At 40.3% G+C, this 27,500-nt stretch overlaps 2 protein-coding genes across 5 annotated transcripts in view; one reads left to right on the forward strand and one right to left on the reverse strand.

The window, feature by feature from the left end:
• The window catches only part of KXD1 (KxDL motif containing 1), a 77,567-nt gene extending 56,706 nt beyond the window's left edge, over positions 1–20,861 (reverse strand). The window contains exon 1 of one of the 4 annotated variants that reach the window (XM_044053948.1): positions 20,788–20,861. The gene's annotated coding sequence lies outside the window, so the exon portion shown is untranslated. The other 3 variants (XM_044053946.1, XM_044053947.1, XM_044053945.1) reach the window with 3 other exon arrangements.
• A 96-nt stretch (positions 20,862–20,957) lies between these two features.
• UBA52 (ubiquitin A-52 residue ribosomal protein fusion product 1) overlaps positions 20,958–27,500 on the forward strand; it is a 31,228-nt gene continuing 24,685 nt past the window's right edge. Inside the window, exons 1-2 of the mRNA XM_044053949.1 lie at positions 20,958–21,080; positions 26,954–27,075. Of these exons, the coding sequence (XP_043909884.1) occupies positions 26,973–27,075 (103 nt within the window). The 5' untranslated portion in view covers positions 20,958–21,080; positions 26,954–26,972. The remainder of the gene's footprint in view (positions 21,081–26,953; positions 27,076–27,500) is intronic.

Below are 27,500 nucleotides of genomic sequence, written 5' to 3' on the forward strand. Positions count from 1 at the left end.
GATGATATACTTATAATTTGGAAGGCTGATTGAGAACAGTTGAGTAACTTTATGACTTGCATTAAATCCACTACAATGTTTTTAGAATTCACTCACCAGTTCTCCAACACTGAGATCAACCATCTGGATATATTACTTATCAAAAATATTACTTAAAGATTTTGAAGTGTGCAAATTTAAATCTACTTTCTACAGCAAACCTACTTTTTCAAATTGCTATTAACATTTTTTCAGTAATCATCTCTTTGAACAGAAGAAAAGTTTGGTTAAGGGTGAGATGGTTCGAATTTCAAGAATTACTTCTGATGATTCTGACTCTGATAAGGAGATGGAGACATTTCTGAATATGTTTTAGTAAGGGATTACCCATTACACATACTCATCAGGACAACTATTTAAATCTACCTTGCCTATTCTGTAAGGTAGATTTAAACCATCCTAGGGATGGGTTTAATTTATAATTACAGTAATGAAGCAGTCAAAGAAATGACACACTGTTATGAAAACAGCCTATGCATTAAGTATAACAAGAACAGTCACCATATATTAGTAAGTAAAAATTGGATTATTATTTACCATGACAACTTTTTGAAAGGAAATCTGGGTACCAGACCACATTTTATTTATTAGAGGTACGCTAATATAAAAGAAAAACCCAGCCACTGGGGATGCACAAGCCAGTGCATTTCTTTGTGCCGGTCCCAAACCCGGATAAATGGGGAGTGTTGTGTCAGGAAGGGCATCCGGCGTAAAACTTCGCCAAATCATTTCATGCAATCACCAGTAAATATTTCCATACCAGATCGGTCGAGGCCCGGGTTAACAACAACCGCCACCAGTACTGTTAGCCAACAGGGTGCTGGCAGAAATTGGGCTACTGTTGGCCGAAGGAGGAGAAGAGGCAGAAGACATGGCCGAAGGCAGGAAGAGAGGAGAAAGGCTAGGACTGTGGTAGTGAGGGTTGGAACTTTGAATGTTGGCAGTATGACTGGTACAGGAAGAGAGCTGTCTGATATGATGGACAGAAGGAAGGTGGATATATTGTGTGTGCAAGAGACCAGATGGAAGGGGAGTAAGGCTAGGTGTATCGGAGGTGGGTTCAAATTGTTTTATCATGGTGTGGATGGGAGGAGAAATGGTGTAGGAGTTATTCTGAAGGAACAGTATGTGAAGAGTGTTTTGGAGGTGAAAAGGGTGTCGGATAGAGTGATGTTTATGAAGCTGGAAATGGATGGTGTAATGATGAATGTTGTTAGTGCATATGCTCCACAAGTTGGGTGTGCAATGGATGAGAAAGAAAGATTTTGGAGTGAATTGGATGAAGTGGTGATGACTGTAGCTAAGGGTGAAAGAGTGGTGATTGGAGCAGATTTCAATGGGCATGTTGGTGAAGGGAACAGAGGGGATGAGGAAGTGATGAGTAGGTATGATGTTAAACAAAGGAATGCAGAAGGTCAGATGATAGTGGATTTTGCTAAAAGGATGGACATGGCTGTGGTGAATACGTATTTTAACAAGAGGGAGGAGCATAGGGTGGCACACAAGAGTGGAGGAAGATGCACACAGGTGGATTATATCTTATGTAGGAGGGCCAGTTTGAAGGAGATTGGTGACTGTAAAGTGGTGACCGGAGAAAGTGTAGTTAGGTAGCATAGGATGGTGGTTTGTAGGATGACGTTGATGATCAAGAAGAGGAGGAGGAGTGTGAGGGCAGCACCAAGGATCAAATGGTGGAAATTGAAAAATGGTAATTGTGAGGTAGAGTTCAGGGATGAGTTAAGACAGGCACTAGGTGGCAGTGAAGACTTACCAAATAACTGGGTAACTACAGCAGAGCTAGTAAGGGAGATGGCTAGAAAGGTGCTTGGTATCACATCGGGACAGAGGAAGGATGACAAGGAGACATGGTGGTGGAATGAGGAAGTACAGGAGAGTATACAGGCAAAGAGGTTGGCAAAGAAGAAGTGGGATTGTCAGAGAGATGAAGAAAGTAGACAGGAGTATAAGGAGATGAGATGCATGGCAAGGAGAGAGGTGGCGAAGACTAAGGATAAGGCATATAAAGAGTGTCCAACCTTTCATACAACTAAGGAGGGAGAAAAGGACCTGTACCGATTGGCTAGACAGAGGGACCGAGCTAGGAAAGATGTGCAGCAGGTAAAGGTGATAAAGGATAATGAGGGAAACATACTCACAAGCAAGAAGAGTGTGTTGAGGAGATGGAAAGAGTACTTTGAGGGGTTGATTAATGAAGAGAATGAGAGGGAGAGAAGGATGGATGATGTAGGGATAGTGAATCATGAAGTACAATGGATTAGCAAGGAGGAAGTAAGGACAGCTATGAAGAGAATGAAGAATGGAAAGGCTGTTGGCCCAGATGACATACCTATGGAAGCATGGAGGTGTTTAGGTGAAATGGCAGCAGCGTTTTTAACGAGATTGTTTAATGAAATCTTAGAAAGTGAGAGGATGCCTGAGGAATGGAGAAAAAGTGTTTTGGTACTGATTTTTAAGAATAAGGGTGATGTGCAGAGCTGTAGTAACTACAGAGGGATTAAACTGATCAGTCACAGCATGAAGTTATGGGAAAGAGTAGTGGAAGCTAGGTTAAGAAGGGACATGATGATTAGTGAACAGCAGTATGGTTTCATGCCGGGAAAGAGCACTACAGATGCGATGTTTACTCTGACAGTGTTGATGGAGAAGTACAGAGAATGTCAGAAGGAGTTGCATTGTGCTTTTGTAGACTTAGAGAAAGCATATGACAGGGTGTCTAGAGAGGAGTTGTGGTACTGTATGAGGACGTCAGGGGTGTCACAGAAGTATGCAAGAGTGGTACAGGATATGTACGAGGGTAGTGTGACAGCAGTGAGATCTGCGGTGGGAGTGACGGATGCATTTAAGGTGGAGGTGGGGTTACATCAAGGATCAGCTCTGAGCCCTTTCTTATTTGCAATGGTGATGGACAGGTTGACAGACGAGATCAGACAGGAGTCCCCATGGACTAGGATGTTTGCAGATGACATTGTGATCTGTAGTGAGAGTAGGGAACAGGTGGAGGACACCCTGAAGAGATGGAGATATGCTCTAGAAAGAAGAGGAATGAAGGTCAGCAGGACTAAGACAGAATATGTGTTTGTGAATGAGAGGGAGGATAGAGGAATGGTGAGGATGCAAGGAGTAGAGGTGGCGAAGGTGGATGAGTTTAAATACTTGGGGTCAGTAGTTCAGAGTAATGGTGAGTGTGGAAGAGAGGTGAAGAAGAGAGTACAGGCAGGATGGAGTGGGTGGAGAAGAGTGTCGGGAGTGATTTGTGACAGACTAGTACCTGTAAGAATGAAAGGGAAGGTCTGCAAGAGGGTAGTGAGACCAGCTATGTTATGTGGTTGGAGACAGTGGCATTGACAAAAAGGCAGGAGTTTGCGCTGGATATGGCAGAGTTAAAGATGTTAAGATTTGCACTAGGTGTGACGAGGGTGGACAGGATTAGGAATAAGTATATTAGAGGGTCAGCCCAGGTTGGAAGCTTTGGAGACAAAGCCAGAGAGGCAAGATTACGTTGGTTTGGACATGAGCTGAGGAGGGATGGTGTATATTGGGAAAAAGATGCCAAGGATGAAGCTACCAGGTAACAGGAAAAGAGGAAGGCCTAAGATAAGGTTTATGGATGTGGTGAGAGAGGACATGCAGGTGGTTGATGTGACACAGCAAGATGCAGAGGACAGGAAGTAATGGAAACAGGTGATCCGCTGTGACGACCCCTAACGGGAACAGCTGAAAGAAGATGATGATGACGCTAATATAAAAGAAAAATTAGAGAAAGATAATAATCTTTGTACCAGTTAAACTACTAAGAAATTAATAAGTGGCACTAACAAATGTGGGACGTGGGGAATGCAAGTACGTGTAGGACGTGAACTGTTTTTATCTAGTATTAAATGTATGTTTACATTCATTTCATACAGTAATTGTAACAGTAGAGGTGTAGTGTATTTATCTGTGATTCTTGCTTTTGTTTCTGTGCAGGTAACACTGAACGAAAATTAAAGACAAGAATACAAGAACACTACTATGATATAAAAACAAAAACTCTGCAATGCCCTGTTTAAGCACGAGTTAGAATTGCCACTAATAATACATTCTTTTTCATGGTTTTAGAGCAGGTTATACAAAACTCAAAGGGTGGCCCTTGGAAATACACCCACAAATGCTGTGAATTGTTGTGGCAGCATAGACTAAATGCAAATGTATACCCAGGCTTAAACAGGGCAATGCAAACTTTCTTTGTTTTTATATCATAGTAGTGTAGTGTATTTATCTGTGATTCTTGATTTTGTTTCTATAGGAGGACAAGAATACAAGAACACTACTATGATATAAAAACAAAAACTTTGCAACTCCCTGTTTAAATATGAGTTAGAATTGCCCCTAATACATTCTTTTTCACGGTTTCAGAGCAAGTTATACAAAACCCGAGGGGTGGCCCTTGGGAATACACCCTTGAATACTGCGAATTGTTGTGGCAGTTAAGACTAAATGTAAATGAATACAGAGGCTTAAATGACTCTGTCTTATGACTGTTTCTTTAAACAGCATCTTAAAATTATGTGCTGCTGATGTTTGATTTTTAATGGCCATGTTTTTCCATTTTTACTATACATTTTTATCACACCTTTATTTATTGATTTTACATATTTTGTTTACCTTGGATTTTAGAAGATTTAAAAAAAAAAAAAAAAAACACTGCAATAGTTTTATTTAACAATGTGGCAATTTAGATACGGATTTATTTATTAAACATTTCTTCTTCTTCTTTTGGCTTTTCCCAGTTAGGGGTCACCACAGCGGATCACCTGTTTCCATTTCTTCCTGTCCTCTGCATCTTGCTCTGTCACACCAACCACCTGCATGTCCAATAGTCATTAACTGAAGGCTGAAAGTAACTGGGTGGATTTGATCACATGATTTTAATTTATTTTGTATTTAAATATACTACATATACTATTTTTCGGTTCTGATGAAGGCTTATGGGACGAAAACGCTTAACTGTCTTTATTAAAGTACCTATATTACTTTATTAATTGGCTTGTGGTGTGGATTTGTTGGTCAGCCTATATTTACTTGAATTTAGACAGAATTAAATGATGGGGTAAAAAGAATAGGATCCTTTATTTTTGGGAAGAACTAAGGGAGGACAAACAGGTAATGAGCTGGGAACAAGTAAGGGAAGTTTCAAATTGCAGGGACAGGATCTCATTAAATGTATGGCAGTAGTCACCGTATCCAAGAAATATAACAAGAATTGATCAAATCATCATTAGCAAAGTCCACTTTAATATAGATCCTGACAGAATCTAAGACATAATATACAAGTACAAGGGGAATAGTGGGCAAGTTATACAAAGCATTACCAGCTGACTTCTGGACAGAGAAATGGAGTCAGAAAAAAGTTGGCAGGGAAAGTTATTGCTGGATCTCACAAAAGAAAAAAAATCAAGAGGTTACTGTAATGCTTCCAATAGCAACAATTCCAGGAAGTTTAGAATTTTCAGATGGAAGCATTTATACAAATACATTTATATACCAGTCAAACTGAACAGAATATTCACAGAAATATTGCAAACTTGCTGGAGGTGTGGGAAAAATCAAATAGGGGACTGGAAACATGTACTTTGGTGATGTAGGAAGTTAAGAGAAGTACAAAAAACATATTTGAATGTTATGTATAGTGGTGGAAGAGGAGTGAATTGACAGTGGGCCATTTTTTACTAAATTAGATTGCAAGGGAGAGTGCCAATAAATAATAATGTTAGTCTTTTTGGCTTTTCCCAGTTAGGGGTCGCCACAGCAGAACTCCGGTCCGCTAATGACCGGCAGTAGATTTTTATGGTGCCGAGATGCCAGCCCGACACCCAACCTTCAGAGAAGGCATGCCCATTCACGCATGCCTTTCGGAGGACACTCGACCGCGGGGAGGACATGCAGACTCCAAACAGAAGGCACTCCAGCCGAGAATCGAACAGGAGAACCTCTTTTAATATTAATAAACTTGCCACTGATTTTATTAGCTAAGAAAGGGATAACTAGAAACTAGAAATCTGTTAAGGAGCCCACAATACAAGACATTATTAAAATGATGAGTGATTTGAAAGACCATGAAAAGAAAATATTGAGATGAAGCCATAGTAAATTGCAGGTGATGAAATGTGAGTATTGGAGAGAATTAAACAGGAATGGGAGAGTATAAATAAGGTAATGTAAAATGGTGTGATTGAACCAGTGTTATTCCACATAGACAGATGGTAAGGAATGAGGTGGGGGGTGACTCTGTAGTATACGTCACTGATCATCGTCAGTTCTGGTAATGGGTTGGCCCTAGCTGGTAATGTAAATTTGTAAAATTTTAAAGTAGTATTAAAGTAGTAGTAACTAAGTCATGGATCGATCACCAGAACATGCAAGCATGCCATGCATGAGGAATGTGATTTGTATATCTGACTCATGGAAAATAATAAAGTATGAAGCACTTTAAAAAAAAGTTCCAGAGGCTTGCCTAGGTTGTGGATGGCAACTGCTCTCTCTTTCTCTCAAGTATTCCTAAAATTCAAGTACAAAACCAAAAAACAGAAAAAAAAATGTTTTTGGCTTGCAACTGTAGCGGTCATTGCAAGCCAGTAAATTTCCCAGATAACATGGGACTATTAATATTTTTTAATAGAAGGTTAAAAAGTTATTCTAAATTCAAGGGGTTTTAATGTGCATTGACTTTATTATGACATTCACAATGTATTTGTTTAGTACACTTCTCTGTAACAATGTTAGTAGTACAGTCAGCTGACTAGATGTACATATAAAACATGTCTTTTGTAATTCTGTTTACTCTGATGTTCTTTTTTTTTTTTATATACTGGGGATGAAAGTGCTAAGCAAAGTATTCCTAAAATTTATAATAAGTGGAGTGGTGGCAAATGGACAGGTACAGACAATAAAACAACAGTCCAAATCACAATAATAAAGGGCGTTTTCTATTGACATATGTAAATAGATGGAGAAAGCTGCAAATGACGATTGCTAGCACCCTCAGGGGAAACCAACTTTGAAAGGATAGCATTTTTAAGGCAGGTGACCTCTCGCTGGTTCAAAACTGCAAGCCTCCTACGAAAATTTATAACAGAAGAGTCTCATAAGCTTATCACTGCCCCTGCCATTTTAGGAGTACAAGTTCCCTAACTGTGCAGCTTTATGTGGGTGAATCACATTCTAAGGTGCATGAAGATATCAGCAGTATCTCGCACTCTTTCCCCTCATAATCAGTTTCACTGATCATATCAAAAATGCCTGCCATATGGAAGAATGCCATGACAGTCACTGCATCCCAGGAAGTTAAACCATGACAAGCACCAACCAAGTCACTCTGCAAACACTACTTACCAGTGGTAGAACACTTCAGACTCTCCCAAAAGCACTACAAAGTATACTGAACCAAAGCATTCCAAGAAGCATTACCTACTCACAGACACATCTCAAACATGAACGGATGTCAAAATAAGGACAGGTTCACAGGTTGGTACTAGGCTATCGGCCCTAGGGCCTATACAAGCCTTGCCATAACAATTCCCTGGATATTTCTTCCCACAATATTTACTTCCCTGGACCCCTGTCTAGCAAGGAGACTGACATGATCCCCGGGGAAAATTTCCCATCTTCCATCCAATCGTCAAGGTTCCTTTTGAAGGAGGTCAAGGAGGCGCTCTCTGCTTGACATGTATGGGCAGTCTCTGGGTCAAGAACCTATCCCTCCAGCATGTTTTGTTCATTGAGATGACAAGGTTTAGATCCCTGGAGCATGTGGCTCTGAGGGATTGGGATTTCTTTAAGTGGAGCATGTCCAACAGCTCAGGGTTTGACATGGCCTTGTATGTTAAGCAGAGATCGCCTCTGAGTAGACGATATGCCACATATATATATAGCTGGAGATTTTTAGACGGTCAGCATAGGGCATCTGCTTTAGGCCTGTGATTCTTTTAGTGAGGTATTTCTGTGGCCTTTTCAGCTGTTGCAGATGTCTTGTGAGGTACATACCAAATGGGGCATTGTACTCTATAAGGAGTCTAAAGAGGGATGAGTACAGTGGGACAATGACCCAAGATTTATTTTTTCCAGCCAAAATAAAATATACAAGCCGGTTGACCACTGACTTTCATTAAAAAATACAATTGCACTGGTATACTGAATAATGTAACCAAATAGGTTTGCAATTGCATGTTCAAAGAAAATGCATGTAAATGCTTCAGACACAGCAATACGTAGATATCAAGCATATGTAAGGCTTACAGGTAAGAAATGGCTTCTTGTGAAAATAGTACTAGGAGAAGCAAGCTGAAGAATACTTAGATGTTACATACTGTTTAAATTATATTGTAAAACTTTACAAATATTCCTGTGTAAACAAATTAATGGATTTCTCACGGAGATGTTTTAGGACTGTAACCAACTTTCTTATTCATGTGTTACTATAACCATTGTGGAGGTGATTTCACACAGTCCCAAGCTTCCAAAATAGTTTAATTCAAAACTTTCCTGCAACATAAATAATGCTGCCCTTTTCCCACTGCTGAGTAACAGTGGAGTTTGTATGTGCAGGAAAGGGGGAATGACAAGAGCAGAGTACTTTTTCACTTTGCAAAAATAAGACTAGTTTTTGTGTCCACAAAATGTGTTTTTCAGCATGATCTTTTAGAGGTTTGGGACTCACAGAAATAACCTTTGATAAGTCAACATGATCCAGGTACAGCAGGCAGATGTACTTATTATCTAGGGAATCTAGCTTGACCTACTTCTTACATACCTACCCTTATGGTGACAACACAATTGAAGATGGCCTAAAAGGTAAGAATACATTTTAAAACAGTAGCATAAATTTAACTGAAAAATATATCCCTGTGTATCAAGAGTCTGGCTTACTCCTCTTCTTGCATCAGAATTGCATTATTTAAATGCATCTGCAATTTTATTTTTCCACTTTGATCTACAAAAAATGTAAGCATCACTGTAGATAGCTTAAATAAGCCAGGCGTCATCCCATCAGAAAAGGGCCCATCTTCAGCTAAGCATGTCAACATACAAACTAGCTCAGGAAAAAAAAAAAAAACAGTCAACTTGTCATCTGTCTCTTCTTAAACATGTCATAGGTTCATAGGTTTATACTAGGCTATCTGCCCTAAGGCATTTATAAGCCTAGCCCAAATTTTTGTGGCTTACGCCACCCCTTATATGAAAAAATACTGTGCCCATTAGTTTGTTGTGCCTCTGTCCAGCAGCGACACAGAGATGATTCCCGGGATAAACCTACGATCTCCCATCCACAGGTCAAGATTTCTCTTGAACAGAGCCAGCAAGGTGCTCTGCCTCACATGGACCAGGATCAAAACTATTCAACACAATCTCACATCAATTACTCTGAAGATTAGCCAGCTTAGACATACAGAAAGAAACAATATGCTGGTTTAACAGCTACTTAAATGAAAAAGTCTCAATGTTTACATTGATAAAATGCATACTCCTCTTACGTAGCCATAAAAGTGGATGACACACATGGATCCATACTTCTTCAACATATTCATCAATGATGTGTATAAAAGACTAACCGATGTATCATTCGTACAACATGCTGATAATTCAGTGGGAAGTCCAGTCAAGACATTAACTCAACTGCAGACAATCGCACAGAACTCCACACAAGATATATCTGAAATTGGTTCATCTCCAGATATAATAGAAGTCCTAAAAGTGCCTTCAAAAGCTAAAAATACTGCATTAGTGGGCCATGGCAATGTCCCTGAATGCTCTTAAATAGCATTTTGTACCAAGATAATGGAGAAAAGCGACAGTTATTCCCTACATAAGGGAGGTCCTTCCACAGACCCAGGCAATCACAGACCTGTAAGTTTAACCAACCTAATATGCAAAGCCATGAAAAGACTCATCACCAGGACATAGGGAACCTCCAAACACTGGACCTGTCTCAGTTTGGTTTCGGCAAGGGCAGGTCATGCTTGCTCAACCTAGTGGATATTTTGAAAAGGTCACAAAAGGAATGGATGAAGGCAAAATGGTACACACTGCATACCTAGACCTGGTCAAAGCTTTTGACATAACGCCTAACTCAGGCATAGTAGAAAAACTAAAAAAACTGGGAATAATCACCTATGTCACCGACTGTACTTCCAACTGCCTCACAGACAGGATACAGATAATCAAAATAAGGAAAGCTACCTCCACAAATATCCCAGTTATTCTCATTAGGGGGTAATGTAAAATTATCAACCATGGAATGAGTAAGGCTAATCTATAAATTAAATGGGAGAGTTTAATTCAAGCACAAAAAGGGAAACTGGCTAGGCTTAAAATGGCCCGCAAGGGCAGATAGCCTAGTACTAACCTCTAAACAACATAACCTCTAAACATAGAAACGTGATTAACAGAATTAAATGTATTACTAAATACAACTCTCCCCTCAAAGTACAAAACTCAAAATTGAACTCGAAACTAAATCACAAAAAAATCTATCAAAAAAGAAGGATCTCAAACTATACGTCTGGGTGTCGTCTTTGACCAGCATCTAAAGTTTAACCATTATACACGCTAAGATATATCTAAAATTAACAAAAAGCTTGGAATACTATACATATCTGCACCATACCTAAAAGACGATGCTATGATAACAGCTTGCACTCTTCTACTTGTCTTCTTTATACCTCAGCTTTAATCAGCTTAATGCCCCCCCCCACCCCCACAACAACTCATCTTTGTATGCCACAGAAAACGTTAAAACAAAATAACTAAATTAAGCAAATCTCTCAAGCAGGTCCCATCAGTATGTTGCACGTAACATACCTTGGTCATAACTGCAAAACAATCTAATTTTCATTCATTGTAACTCGCAACATACATACAAATCAACTGAAAAACACAGCAGTACCAGGCAAAGGTGCAAAGACAAAACCAAGAAGCAAAAAGCACCAAATGATGCACCAGGAGGACTCCAATAAGTATTTTTTAGTGTAGTCAAAGTTTAATATTTCGCTATTCATCTAACAGACTTCTTCAGAAACCAAACATAAAAACTTAGTCAATTGAACATTTAAATACAAACAATTACCAGCCATACAAACCAAATTAATGTCCTGCAATAACAATCTTAGTTCAAAGATACAACCCTACTGGGAGATAAAAATTCATAAATCAACATCAACTACTCAGAACTAAATCAAATCCTTTTGTAGAGTCACTGTATTTGGTACATGTACATCAGTGAAGCATATAATCCCTCTGGAAATCAGATCTCAATCCAGTAGTAAATAGTTTCTAATAAAAGTGAAAAATCATTTAAGATCATTGTGGATTTTTTTAACTACCCTCTGTAGAAATTTTAACAAAATTATGCCCACATTTTATTAAATGCAAGATGTTTCCTTTCCTTCTGCTACTCTCCTATTATTAGTGGACAACTCCTTTCTGTATTCAAACCTACTCCTCCAAAGTACTAACACCCTTTAATTTTTTTACTATAAACCAATAATATGATGAAAACTACAGAAGTGTTAGAAATTGATAAAAGTATGAAAATAAAGTATAAATGGATTGCACATATACACATTTAAATCTTTACATAAGAACATTTTATCTGATAACTCTATATACAGGTTTGCATGTTAGCATAATATGTGATACCCCCCCCCCCCCCATGGGCCAGTATCAAGAAGCCTGAATCCTCACCACCGATATTGGGGAGGGATGTTTACCTGAAACAAAAATAGATACATACAGTATTTCCAGATGCAGCTCTCTGCACCAAGCACAAAGAACACACAGGGAGCACACTCAGTTCGGGAGCTGGGTTTCCCCTCTCTCTCTCCAAGCCCCCAATAAGACTCCCCACTGGCACAGCTGTAGAGCTGAGTCCTTGGCAGAGTGTCCAAGACAAGTCATCCACCACTTTCTCTGTGAAACCAGTGCTCTGCTGTCCCTGCTCCAAGTAGGTCACACACACACACACACACACACACGATTTGCGCACACACACGATTTGCGCACACACACGATTTGCGCACACACACACACCTGGGAAAGGCCAGCACAGATTTAGTTGCTCTGCTACCCTTTGCCCAGACTATAAGGTAGTTACTGCCACCAGATATTCAAAAGCCAGCTACTCTAAGGATCTTACAAGGATACCCAATTTCACTATTATTATTTATTTAACATTTGTTTACTGGGAAAGTCAGACTTGAAACGAAACCAATTTTCAGTGGAGGACCGGGGAGAAACACTCCAGATGCATGTTTTTGTAATGTGGGAGGAAACCGGAGCACCCAGAGGAAACCCACATAGACGCAGGGAGGACATGTAGACTCCACAGAGATGGCACCCCAGCCGAGAATTGAACCAGAGAACCTCTTGCTGTGAGGCAACAATGCAACCACTGCACCACTGTGCTGTCCACCAAGTGAAATTAATATTAATACAAACGGTAATGTTTCAGGAGCGGCCACAGTGTCACCAAATAAGTATAAGTGCTCTCAAAGGTTAAAATATTCTGTAAAAGGCCAACCACAATGAAAGGTTTAAATATATTTAATAATAATTAATAAAAGAACATGAAAATACTAAATATCTATTTACAATAAACACCAGAGTTTTAAATCACAGCACAGGAAATATTAAAAATAACACAGATGGATAGATTTGCACAGTTACAGAAAAACAATACTTCACTAATCTCACTATATTTTCTTGACTGATCTAAAGAATTACTATTCCCTGGTTACTTACTAAAGCAAGGCAAGATGAAGTGGGTGAGAGATCCTTCTATGTTAAGTTCCAAAAAATAAAAAAACAGACTACTTTGAGACTTTTGTGTCATATGGTATGGTATAACAACAACAACAACAACATTTTTGTGCTGGATTACAGAATCACATATATCTCGTCATCTGACTTTGGTTCCCATACTACCCCTTTACTACAAACTGCCACGATTTAGCACAGATGTGTTACCTTACACACCTAGAGGTTTGCTAAGATCTGTTGCAGCTTCTGGAAGTTATAAAACAATTTCAAACTTCCACCCCTCCACAGTAGCAATTAGTTCACCCCCAAGGACTATACAGAAGGCTTCCTAGTACAGACTTTTTTGTTTCTGGCTGCACCGAGACCTGTGAGATTTACGGCTTATACCAAGTGATTTAATTTCAAACTATTTTTCAAAGTTAGCTGGACTGAGATTAACCTCTTCTCTTCCAGTATCTTCTGTTACAATGTATTCATTTCAATAGTTACCATACAGTCTGACATATAGATATACTTCTTTTTCGGTCCAGCAGGACTCACTGTTGGTACATTTTAGTAACACAATTTTACAAATACATTTTCAACACAAACACCTGTACAAATCAGTTTGATATACAAATGGGATAATTATTTACAAAACTCCAGCTAGCTATTCTGGCATACGTTAGACATCCACTGCCTTACTTCTCCTGTCATAGCTGGCAATACCTCACATCATCACAGCATCTACCTATGTATCCTACACTGACACTCAATGACAGTTAATACTCCTTTATTACTTGTGAATAAAGAACTGCATTTTTTCTATATTTCTGAGTTTTATTTATTCACATGGAAAATCTTACTAGGCAAAGCTCCTTTCAAGTAGAGGCCTAGAGAGAAAAGTTCCAGAAACATTTAAAGAAAAACATATACAAGAACAGTAAAATTCTAACAATAGGTAGATGTTGTACAATAATATTATGAAATAATTGAATTTAAAACAGGCAAAATTCAATTATGTAATGCTGAGTAGTAACTAAAAATCTAGAAGAAAAGAATATTGTTAATACATACAGTTGATCAGATGGCAAGATCCGAGTAGAATGTAGAAAATATAGTACAGGATGATTTAAAATGGGGTATGCACAAAGTACAGTAGAAGTAGCAGAAAGGGTGAAGTGAAGATACAGGGTAAAAACTTATGGAACTAGAGTGAAGAAAAAGTGGAAAGTGAACGGAGCTGGAGTATACATTTTGATGAGTATTCATTTGAACAGTGGGAGAGCGTATAACATACTAATAAAGAGTACAGAAACAGAACAACTTAGCTGAAAGTTAAGGTGAAATTATAAGATTAGGTGAGAGGTGTGTGATCAAGAAATGGGTTATAGTAAAATGTGAGAAGACAGGAGTAGATTAGCGAAAATGTTCAACCGGGTGAGGTGGAACATTGGCATAACTTGGAATGCAAAATGTGACACTGTAGTAGAAATTTCAGTTTGTGAGCAAATAAGTAAAGCTTTTCTCTCCAGGCTGCTACTGAAAAGGGACTCATGAGCTCATTCAGCCAATCCTGGCTAACACATAAAAATAAAATCTCCAATCCACCTATAACATGTCTTGAGAATGTGGGAAAAAAGCTAACATACTACATCAACAATAAAACTCTGCTTTGCTGAACCACTGACTTAGTACATTTCTTTGGGTTCTGCTTGTTTTGTTGAATTCTTGGCTCATTTATATATTTTATCCACTTTATAATCTACTTAGGTTCATAGGTAAGTACTAGGCTATCTGCCCGAGGGCATCTATAAGCCTAGCCAGAATGTGTTGGCTTTCGCCACCCCCTTAGATTAGTTCCCTGTGCCTCGGTCCAGCAGAGCCATTAGTGCCCTGTGCCTATGTCCAGCAGAGCCCCTGTAGTAATCCCTGGGGTAAATGTTCTGTTTCCCATCCACTTGTCAAGGTTTCTCTTGAAGAGTGTTAGTGAAGGGCTCTCCCTAATGTAGAATGGAATCTTGTTCCAAAGCATGGGGAGTCTCTGGGACAGGACTCTATTCCTCCAGCACGTCCTATTTATCGTTGTGGTGAGGTTTAGATCCCTAGAGCATGTGGCTCTTGGGGATTTGTTTTTTTTTTTTTTTTTTTTTTAGGTGGAGCATGTCCATCAATTCTGGGTTGGACATGGCCTTGTATGTCAGGCAGAGATCACCTCTGAGTAAGCGGTATGCAACAGAGTACAGCGGGAGTTTCTTCAGTCGGGCTGCATAGGGCATATGTTTGAGGCCAGTAATCCTCTTGGCAAGGTACTTCTGTGGTCCTTCCAGCTGTTTCAGGTGTCTTGTACAGTACATCCCAAATGGGACGTTGTACTCTATGATGGGTCTAATGAGTGATGAGTAGAGGGGCACAATAACCTCTTTTGTTCTAGATGCGAACCCTTTTGTGATTAGGTGGGCCACATAGAAGGATTTTCTAACCACCTTGGCAATATGATTATCAAAGGAGAGATTACTATTTACTTGGGTCCCCAGATCCCTTATTACATTTTCTGTATTTTGGGGACTACCACGTATGTGGTAGTTCACGGGTACTTTGTTTTTTCCAAAGGGGATGACTATGCACTTTTTGGCATTTAGCTTGAGGCCATGACTTTGACACCAGGTATCCGTCTCAGTGAGACCCTTCTGGAGGATGTCTGTATCAGCTGGAGAGTCAATTATGGCCCCCACTTTGCAGTAGTCTGCGAACTTAAGTCAGTCATAGTCCTCCTGTGCTTGCCTGTACCTCTGAGAAGTATATACCAAACAGGAGGGGTCCCAGGACTGAGCCCTCGGGGACGCCACTTGTAACTGGTTTAGAGTTGGACCTAGAGCCTGCAGCTCTCACCGTGTGGGTTCTGTGAGCCAATTGGCAACCCATCTCATGACGTAGGGGTTTATGTTCAGACTGGCGAGCTTGTCTATAATACCAGAACGGGGAATGGTGTTGAAAGCCTTTGCAAGGTCTAAATAGGCTGTGTGGACCTCCTTTCCCTCATCTAGAGCCTTGGTAACTGTCTCAGAGAAGTCCACCAGGTTTAGGAGGCATGATCTGCCCTTAAAGCCAAACTGGGTAGGGTCCAGTGTTTGAAGGTTCCCAATGTCTCTGTTAATGAATTCCATGATGAAGCACTCCATAGCCTTGCAGACCAGGCTAGTCAGGCTTATGGGGTGATAGTTCCCGGGGTCCGTTGTGGCTCCACCTTTTTGGAGCAGGATAACTGTTGCTGTGTGCCACTCTATGGGTACGTAGCCTGTACAGAGGCAGAGTTTGAACAGTGTGTTTATGTGAGGGGTTAGTTCATTTTGGAGCTTGTGTGAGACACCGCCTGGGACACAGTCTGGTCTCATTGAAGCTGTATTTTTGGCTTTGGATAGGGCTGTTTTAATCAGTGATTGCCGGGGCACTACATTCTTCTGGTATGGTTATGGGCCCTTTAGGGAGTGGAGTTTGCACTAAACTTGTCTGCCAGAATGTTGGCAATATCAGTCGATTCAGTGTATTTTGTGCCATTCTGCACTAACTCAGAGCAGATCTGAGTTTCCACTTAGGCTCTTGACATAGCTAAAGAATGCTTTGTGGTCATCTTTGAAGTCCTTGGCAATTTTTCTTTCGAAGCTAGCCTTGGATGATTTTATGAGGAATCGTAGTTTCTTGCTGATACTGATCAGGGATGTCTTTCCTTCTTGGGATTTTACTCTCTTCTGCACTAATTTCCTCCTTCTATTGTATAGCTTGTTTATGGCAGGGGTCCACTAGACTGGTTTCCTTTTTTTGGCAGAGTGAGTCTTGGTTTTGCTTGGGATAGCACGATCCATGCATTTTTGCAGGTGCTCATAGAGTGCCTTTGTAAGGGATTCAGCAGCTTGGACAGCGTTGTCCTTTAGCATGGGGGCTGTGAACCTTTCCACCTCACTCTTAAGTAACGTGAAGTTTGCTTTTGAAAAGTTTTTCATGGTGGTTTCCTTGATTGGGTGTGGGGGCGGAATGTGGATATAAAGACTGATTAGTCTATGGTCTGATCTAACCAGCTAGGGTTTGACCTCCGGTGTAGAACACCTGTCGCCCATGTTGGTGATGACCAGGTCCAATATGTTGTCACCTCTGGTGGGGGTGTTGACCAGTTTATCCAGGGTGTTCGGGTTTATAAATTGGGCAAGGGAGTTAGTACTCGCGTAGTTCTCCCAGTTAATGTTTGGGTAATTGAAATCACCCAATATTAGGGCATTTGGTAGGACCTTCATATTTTCCAGTGTCTCCAGAAACGCAGAATGGGGGGTCCTGGGTCATGGTGGGTGATCTGTAGCAAGCTACAATTTGATTTGCAGTTTTGCCCGTTGTTAGTTGTGCATGGATGATCTCGGAGGCATTGTGCTGTGCCACTAACCTGGAGGTGTGGATATCCTTGATGAATATGGATACACCCCCACCTTTTGTGTTTCAGTCTGGGTTCTGTGGCCGGAAAGCATGTTATGAGTTATAGCCTGGTAGTGCTGGGGTGCTCTCTGGAGCCTTAAACCAGGTTTCTGTTACTGCACAGATATCCATGTTCTCCATACTGAGGAGTGCGTCGAGTGCATGCATTTTGAGGTTTAGACTTCTGGCGTTTAGTAGCATTACCCTCAGTTTTTGGTTACTTGTGCTATTTACGGTGGTGGGTTTGTCTTTTGAGCCTTGCCTCAAAAAGGCACTATGGAGGTGGCAAAAGCCTTGCCCAGTATTCGAAAGCCTAAGGGGGACAGGTGTAAGCCATCTCTTGCGAAGCAACGTGGCTTATCGAGCACGTCATCCCAGGTGGACAGATGCTGGTTCCCCTTTGAATGACACCAGAAACTTAGCCAATTGTTGAAATTGACCATTTTTTCTTTATACTGTGGCATCATTCTTGGTGAGGGCAGGATGCTACTCAGGGTCAGGGTCATACCCGCCTGGGCTACATGATCAGAGAGCTCGTCCATGTCTCTTTTCATATAGTCCAGGGAGGTACGTCTCAGGTCATTCACACCAACATGAACAATGACAGAGTCATATTTGTACTTGTTCTGGAGTGACCTGAGTGCTTATGTAATGTGGCAGATTATGGCTCCCGACAGGCAGCTAACAGTAACCTTTCTCCTTGTCCAGCCTAGTGAATGGGACGTCATTGTGCTGGGTACGTTATTTTGCCTTAAGGGCTGTGACTGCATGGCACATTGATTATGTGAAGTATGTGTTTCATGGTTTGTGATGGGGTGTGGAGGTTGCTCAGGTGTCTGTTTTGGAGGTCTCTGTTGCTTTTGCAGATTTTTATTTAGAGCTTCCGAGTATGTTTTCATGTATTTGTGTGTTATTTGCTGGTGCTGGTTTAGTAGGTCTGTGCGAGACTGGTGGTGTGTTGCAAGTATTTTCCTTCTCCTCTTGACTTTCAGTTCCAGTCTTGTGTTGAGAGAGAGCTTTGCCTCCAGTTTGGCTGTATAATTGCATCTCTCGCATATATTAGTGTTTGGTGGTGGGAGGAGAGGGTTGTCTGTGTACATGAGACAGTTTTAACATTGCCTCAAAATGCCCAGATTCACCAGTTGGACTGGAAAGTACACCTGAAACTGCCCTTTGGACATGCCTGAATAGGTAAAGTAAGCTGTTTTACTGATTAGCTGGTAGGGATGAATAAAGAGCTTTGTCCTTCTGGACAGTATAGGGGGTCTAGTGCTAGGGTTAATTAGTGCTTGCTATGAGTTTTGAGTATGTGCTTGTCTATGAAATGAATGGTTTGAGTGCTTAAGTTGAAAGTTTGTCTAGTTCCAAGGGAAAAATTGAAGAGCAGACTTCGTGGAGCCAGGAATACTTCAACCCTAGCTAACCGGCACTGCCCGGCACACAAAATCGCACAAATGCAAGAGAGAAATTAGCTCAAAATGCCCAATAAACTACTACCTTCGGGGCTACAGCAAACAAGGCACACAATTTCAGAAAGAAACATATCAAATAAGCAGGCACAATAAGCCTTTAACCAGAAATTCCGAGCTCAGAAGGGCAGAATCTAGCCTCTCCCCCCACAAGAGTGCAGACTACAAACCTTCTTAATGTAAAATAACTGGCCTGAAGCCAAAGTGCTTAAACCAGAACTAATGCACTTTTAGAATAACAGACACTGAGCCTTCAAGCAGCAATTCCAAGCTACCTGTCCTGCCACAACAATGCAGTCCACAATGTAAAACAACTGTTTTAAAGCCCAGGTGCTTAAACCAAAAGGCTTAGAATAACAGTTATAATTTAATCAGGCTACTACCAAGCAGTAATAATTGCAGCAGAATAATACAATTTAAGAAACACAAGCAAAATAAGGTAATACAATGGAAAGAAACACAATTACAGTAAAAGCAGATGAATAAAGTGCAATTTTTTAAATATATAATAGAAAACGAGCAAACTGATTTAAACTTCTTCTTTCGGCTTTTTCCCGGTTAGGGGTCGCCACAGCGGATCATCTGTACGCTCATGATTGGCAGTGGAGTTTTACGGTGTCGAGTTGCTAGCCTGGCGCCCAACCTTACACAGAAAGCACACACACGTGCACACACTCACACCTAGAGCCAACTTAGAGTGCCCAATCCACCTACTGCATGTCTTTGGGATGTGGGAGGAAACCGGAGCACCCGGAGGAAACCCACGCGATCAAAGGGAGGACATGCAGACTCCACACAGAAGGCACCCCAGCCGAGAATCAAACTGGAGAACCTCTTGCTGTGAGGCAACAGTGCTAACCGCTGCACCACCGTGACCACCCAAGCAAACTGATTCAAACAAATTACCCAATTAACTTTGATTTGTTAAAAATCACTGAATCATTTACTTGTATTATGTTCCAGTTTTTTTTTTTTTTTTTTTTTAAGTACTGTGGTAGAACTTACATTATACATTGCTGTCCTATGTAAACATTGTCTGTACTCCTCACTCCCATCATGCTAGAAGGTGGTCCTATGACCTGCTTACTTAGCCATTTCACACATAAATAAATGAACACAAAGACTCAATTGCCCTACAACAAAATGGAAGCACAAGTTTTCCCCATAAGTGCAACTGCTCGAACATACAACCAACATATATTTCTCGCTCTCTCTTTTTTTATCATCATCTGTGCTTATTACTAAGGCTCTGTGCCAACACATAATATTGTACTTCAGTACCCAAATCTGCGGATTCATACCCGGGAATTTACTGGTGGTTAATTAGGCATATTGTCTAGGAGACCACTGAAGGGGCTAGCTCGTTTTTTTTTTTTTTTTTTTTTTTTTTTGGTCTAGTTAAATGACAGGTTAAGAGTCACACGGTAGGTAAAGAGAAGCTGATAGAACGGAACCCAAGACTACAGGGAGCAGCTTGTCAAAAATTCATAAATTTAATTCTATACAAACTGCTGTGCCTACCGTAATCCTCTACTAAATGACTATTCGGGAAAGGAGCAAGCGAATGTTTTGGTTTTACACATTTTTGAATCCTTAAAGATGTTAAATCTGCTATAATCAAATAAAATGTATCAAATTCCCCAACGTATCCCCTTCAAGAAGTGCAAATTCAACTATATAAAAAGCATTTAAATTAGCAAAAACCACAACTGTTTTTGCATTAGAGCACCAGAAAGATTATACTTGGAGAAACAAAATGTTCTTATTGAAACACATAAACCAATAGTTACCCTTTATCTATACTGGATTTCAGATGTTCATTTTAAAAACACTCCACGTTTCAGAGGACAACCGAAACATTACATGATGATAAAATAGCATCTTTGATGTACAGCAACAATCTGTTAGGCAAGAAAGTAAAAGACATACTAACCCCTAAGCAGTTGATCAAAATTCACATAACTACTACCCTAACCCAAAACCTCATATTAGTAGTAAGCCCACTCCTCCTAACAACACACGTTACCTGTCATTCTTCCGGGATCAGATTTAAGCACGAGTTCACTTACGTTGTTACGACCTGACGTCACACCAACTGAAGTAGTATATTAAAAGTTCCTGGGATTAGTAGTTTTATTTTTTTCCTGCAAAGCCTTCGGCGTGAGTAAACCGAGTAGGGCTTTACGTGCCGGTGCGAACTCTAGTACCATAAAGTTTGTAATGCACTATAGAGTGTCTAGTTTGCAGAACGGAAGTTGAAAGAAAATAACGTTTACTGTATCCTGTCCTCCTTTTCGTTTGAGCTCGGGTGGTGAGCGGGTGTGTAATTTGCTTTTTGGATTTAAGTAGTAATTGTTATGGGTGAAATTGGTTCACTTTTCGGAAAAGCGTTGTATTGCAATAAACGTTATTCTGAAGTGTAAGGTTTTGGGGATTGATACGTCCAGGAACAGCGCTAGTAAGATCTGAAGAATGGAGTTTGGCCCCGGGGTTCCTGGAGGTTTTGCGTTCTCAAAGTCGTGTGCGGCAGGGACATGTGTAATTAAAATGCTGTTGCAGTATGGATTAATCTCACTGTCGTACTCCTATTAGGTAGCTCTGTTGCTTGTAGGGTGCTCCACATGTAAAAGTTATATATTTTTCAGTTAGTTTTCTTGAAGTGTTATTTTACTTCAGGATATTTTTCTTTATACGTTTGTGGACAGCAAAAGATTAATCGTCTGTTAATCACGACAACCGTACCAAGAACGTGTTTTTCTTTTTTTTTTTTTTCTCATAATAGGAACGTAATCACAATTGTTTTATTTTTCAGAATAGGGTCGTAATCCTAATGTTTTATACTATGTTGATCGGGGTTCTAGCTGGTTTACTTTGAAGGCCCAAATCCGCATATCTGTGAACGCCGAGGAAACCTTTTATGTTCCAAGTCACGGTACAGTTGTGATGTAACCAAGTTTACGTGATATAAATGCACACTAGTGGAAGAATACACTACAACAAATGGACTGAGTAGTTCATGGATACATGTGAAATTACTAAGCGAACGGCTAATGGGCTCTTACAAGATTAGCCAATCTAACCCGATTTTGCCCAGTATATGGACCCTAGCAGTAGGAGGATGGCATGGATTTGTGTCGGTGCATTGAGTGTCTTACAAATTGCTAATGTCCATAAGAGACGTGTTCACTACCTTAGGTGTGAATTTCCGATTCCCCATCTATTGGACCAAATTGCTTTTGAAGAGGGCTAAGGGTAGGTCACTGCTTTGTGAACAGGAAGCGTGTACCAAAGCAGGAGCAATCTCTGAGACCCACATCTGTCTGTCCAGCATGTTTTGTCTGAGTTGCTGACTTAAGTCTAGAGTCTAGGGACCTAAACCTTGTCACCACAATAAACAGGACATGCTCCAGAGATTCCTGCCCCAGAGACTTCCCATACCCTGTAACAGGCTAACAATCTGTCAAGCAAAGTTCTTCATTAGCACTTTTCAAGAAAAATCTTGAGTGGATGGGAAATATACCCCGAGGATCATGTGCGTCTCTGCTAGACAGTGGCACAGGGAACTAACTTTCTTGGGTGGCATAAAACAGAGAGCCTTGTTGGCTAGGCTTACGTAGGCCTTTGGGCCAATAGCCTAGTACCTACCTAGATTTGGGTTGCTCATGTCGTTTGACCTGCATATGTGTAACAGCTCCACCAGGACTGGATTTGTGAGCGCCTTGTAGGTCGGGCTGCATAATTGTATCCTAGTACCCCCCCCCCCCCCTGTCAGACTGCAAATTGGGTGTGGTCTGCATGATTGACATGCCAAATGGACGTGATATGTGCAAATGATGCATGATTGACATGTAGGTTTGCTACTGACATCATGCATACACTGGTTGTCGATTGACACAGAAAACTGTTATGACGTCTCAAATTTTTGAGGCTGTTTCACATCTTTGGAATCACTGTGGTAACTTGTTGGTGACAGTTGGCGAGTTAAGGTAACAGAGCAAACTTTGCTCTTTTACTTATTGAAAGTCTAGTGGCTCCAACAGTATTGAGTTAACAGTGTGCATCTGCCAAATTGGGATTCTTCAGTTTGAGTCGGTGCTGGCTGCTGCTGGGGGCATGGTTGCTGCCAGCGACCCCACCCCACCACCACCTTCCTGTCTCAGTATCAGGGTTTTGGTCATTCCTGATTACACTATTCCCTTTCAAACCATGAAGCTGTACAACAAAACATCACCACAAAAGTCACAATTTAGCAAAACTATCCAGAGTAGATGGCCTAATTTGAAGTTAAGAATACTTCTGTCAAATATTAGAATGCTGGCAGGACTTACAACTGGAAAAATAAGCGAAATTAAGTTTACAATGTCTGAGGTGGAACAAGAGGGAAATGTACAGAGGACCACTTGTACCTAGACTGCCTGAAAAATGTGCAGTATCATTTTACACAAGTCAGCGTGATCTTTTCATAAGACTGCACTCTCGGTTGTTTTACTTTTTTAGCACTTTGCCTACTCGCCTGTGAACAAATAAGCATGCAACTAAGGTCTGCTACCTCAGTTTGTAGACATTTCATGGTGAAGCGCCTATATCTGTGATGACTAAATAAATGCCATATATCGAGACATAGGAAGCCCAGAAATCAAGAAGTTGTGCTCCTTAGCACTTAAAGTGTATTTCTGTTTGGCAACAGGTTGTACTAAATGTAAGTAAATCCACAGAGGTCATTGCCTTAACGTTCTTGAATTAAACATGGATTCAACCAGCAAGCATTCATACCCAATGAATATTCTTTAAGAATTCATATACATCATTGGCGTTGGGCAATGTTTGGGTGGGTCTTGCTACTTCTTATCCGGGAGGGGTACTAGGATACAATTATACCTGTCAGGCATAGGTCACCCCTTAATAGTCTATAGGAAATAGAGTAAAGAGATCAACTTAGTTCATGTTGTTTACACCCTTTATTTTTTTTTTGTGAGGAACTTCCGGGGTCACTCCAGCTACTGTCAAGTTCAGTTTGTTTTAATGTACTGTATAGATCAAGCAAAGCACGTAAGAATGTGTACATGGTATTCTTACACATTGTACAAGGAAAACATATCACCAGGCATTAAGAAAATGATTTTCAATAAAAGTCAGAGGTGCTGTCACATTTTATATGAACGGAGAGAGTGAGTAGTGCCACCAATTGTTTATCAGGTTGCAGTAATGAGACTTTTTTAATGTTTAAGTATATTGTTGAACTTGAAGTGGTTCCTGATAAATTACCTCAAACATGTTAAAGTTGCATTTCCCCTATTTACTTGCATCTCACTTCTCTAGCTGCTTGGTCTGCTCTTCAAACTACAGGTCTTGCCTTAGTAATAGTTTGTGTCAAATTTGTTGATTGGTGTGATTGACTGCAGTAAAACAGGTCTGATTTATTGGGGAACTGGGGTAATGATTTTGGTTACACACTCATTTCCGTAAATGAGGCTGTAGGTTAACATCTTGCCAGAACAGTCTGGGCTTTTTTGGAATCGGCGGTTTAGCTTTGAAAGTCTTTTTTTATTCAAGTAAACTTATCTTGCAGTATTCCTAGCTCCTGTAAACCGAAAAATGCCTAAGCAGTACATCAGAGCTGTGGGCCAAAGCAACGGAGAAAGCAAGATCTCCATTGCTTTTTACAAACTGTTTCGCTATGTTAAATGGGTTTAACATAGCGAGACAGCTTTTAAAAAAAAAAAAAAAAGCAACTGAGAATCTCCGTTGCACTTTTTTAAAGCTGTCTCGCTATGTTAAACTCGTTTAACATAGCGAGACAGTGTTGCTGTAAGAGTTAAAGTCTGGGAGACCGGACCTTTTTCCATTGCTATAACTCTGATTTACAACGTGCACGCTGACCAATCGGCATGCACGTTTTTGAATGTTAATGGGGGGGATAGTTGTATAATGACAATTACTGTGTGCTGCATATTTTTGCTTGTCAAGCTATTTGGAAGAAATTGGAACTTTCAGTTGTGATTGTTATGTTATTGCAATATGAAAATAATTTTAAAAAGTAAGTACAGAAGTTAAGTAGAGAAAATGAAGTGATGTAACTTTTCAAGGATAGGGGTATGGTGGTAATGTAGGATCAAAAATTAACTACAGTGAGTTAACATAATGGCGTGGTGAAAAGTGATCTCTTTGAGAAGAGATGGAGTTGAAAGCATTTTGCAGACTGCTTGAACCTTAAAGCAGAATCCCTTTTGACCCACTTTTGAACTGGAATGTTTCAATTATCTGACAACTTTTGTGAGTTGGGGAGAGGCTCTTCCTACATATTGCATGACCCATTGGGAGAATGCCCCCAAACAGTCAAAACACTGAAATTAGCTTGCAGTGCAGCTTTGATTTAATTTCTCTAATTACTTATGAAAAGATAAGTAGTATGCACTGTTATAGTGGAAGGCAGCCTTCTAATGTCATGATTTGAAAGTAGTTGTCGGTGATGGCCGTTTTGTTCCTTCATATTTATGGTGCCACTTTTTTAGTTATCCTTTTCGCATGTATGTATGGCTGCGTTTTCTGAAGTACGTGTCTGGTTCTTTGTGTAGTTGGGGATAAGACTTGTTGAGATTTTTCTGGGAAAAGTTAAGATGAAATCATAGGTCACAAGGTTAAAGACATTTTATATACGAAGAGCAGAGTGGAAGTAGTTTGGTTATGAAACTCTACAGAGATAACTGAACAGTGTGAAACTAGGTGTTAAGTTAATCTCTCTAAACCGGTTTCTCAAAAGAGGAGTCTTTTGACTCTTAGAAACCTGATATGGGGTTATTATGTACTTGTGCAGAAGTACTGCTGGTTTTGTGTGTATTTAAACTCTTCTTTCGGTAGTTTACTGGAAATGGCTTCCAGATCTGACCGAGGGAGAGAATTTGGGTGACTGGTGCATGTTTTAGAAATTTGAAAGTTAGTACTGTATGGAATGTGGTGGATACTATAGCTGTGCTTGGGCATGTTCTTTTGGGATGGGGAGAAGCTCGCAAAGAAAAGATGTGAACTTGGGTGCCAAAGGACCATTTTATTTTCAGTTTTGCTGCACAAGTCACAATCTGTGCATTTGGCTGTAGTGGTGCAGTCAGCCTTGACTGTCAACACATATATTAAGGAATGTACAGCTAATTATTGAACCACCATTCATTGAAAACGTCAAAGGTAGTCATTTAGAGGACAGCATGAAAATCAGTTGTGTGGGGGAAGCCCACCCTGCAGTCCTGCACTTCAAGCCTTGAATGTAGCGGCATTAGGAGAAATGAGAAACTTCCTTACCTTCACAGTTCTGCAATCTCTGACTTTGTTGCATGTTTTTCTGTGAAACAAGTCAGTTCCATACTATGCTAACAACTTCACGCCTTAAACTAAGAACAATGCTTTTCTCCAGAAGTTGAGGGTCAAACTTTAATCATTCTGCAGAGTTAATGCTGCCTTTGAATTTGTTGGCTGGTTTAGCCACCTGCTTGTCTTCGGGTGATGGGTTGCTTTGGAATAATTTGTCATACTCTTGTCTGTTTTGCGTGCTGTGGTAGCATTGTCGCCTCAGATGTCGCCCATTCGATTCTCAGAGCGTCTTCTGTGTGGCAACATATGTGAACGGGTGTTCCTTCGTTGAAGGTTGTGCGTTAGGCCCGGCAAGCCAGCACATAAAAACTCTACTGCCAATCATTAGCGGACCGGAGTTCTGCTGTGGCTACCCCTAACTGGGAAAAGCCGAAAGACGCAACAAAACTCTTGTCTGTGTTTTCCTTGGCTATACAGGGTTCTTAGAGTCCTTTATTAAATAGTACTTTTTTTGAAAGAAGGGGAAGATTGCTGTATTGCTTGTTCTGGCAAAATGAAAAATTATTCTTTGTCATGCTCGTTAATCTTTTTTGTTAGATGTCTCATAAATATACTCAAAGTACATTATTTTTAACCGAGAAGGTTGGTTTTCATTTGGTGTCTGTATTATGGTGATAATGTTATCAAAAGCAGAACAGTTGGGTCCAGAATGTTTCGCAATTAGCTTGACACCTTGTCTTGTACCAAGTTATGTAAGAGAGTTCATCTTTTAAAAAAAAGTGTGGGGGGTAAGCACTGAACTGCATTTGTCAAGCACTGAACTGCATTTGTCGGACTGTACCATGTTTTTCTTTCCTGGTGTAAGCCAATTTGATTTTCTTTTGTTCTAGGTGACACAGGGGTTCCAAGATGCAGATTTTTGTGAAAACCCTGACTGGGAAAACTATCACATTAGAGGTTGAACCTAGTGATACCATAGAAAATGTGAAGGCAAAGATCCAGGATAAAGAAGGTAAGTAAAAACAATGTTTACTTGCATTTGTGTGTGCTTTGGCTGGTTTATAGCCTAAGTTTCCAATGTTTTTGCAAGATTGTTGTATACAAATTTTAAATGGCGCTCATCCAGCCTCAAATGTAGTTGAATTCCTGCTTGCACTCCTGGATTAAAATAAGTTGTGCGTGCTCGCTCCCCATTAAAGATTCAATTTTTGTTCAGTATCTGGTGTGCTGCTGTTTGTCATGGTTGTTGCACTGCCCCCTAGAGTTAGGTTGCAGTTGTCTTCAGAGCCTACCTTTCCATCTAAGAACATATCAAGTTCATGAGATGGTCTGTGTCAAAGGCACTATTTTAGCATCTGGAAGATTCATTGTGCATCATTCCTTAAATGGACTGAGGTAATACCTTCTGTTAGAATTAAAGTTGGGAGAGGGATAATG

Source organism: Protopterus annectens, chromosome 13.part0 (genome assembly GCF_019279795.1).
Source record: "Protopterus annectens isolate FY-2018-M chromosome 13.part0, PAN1.0, whole genome shotgun sequence".
In the NCBI taxonomy this organism is placed as follows: Eukaryota; Metazoa; Chordata; order Ceratodontiformes; family Protopteridae; genus Protopterus; species Protopterus annectens.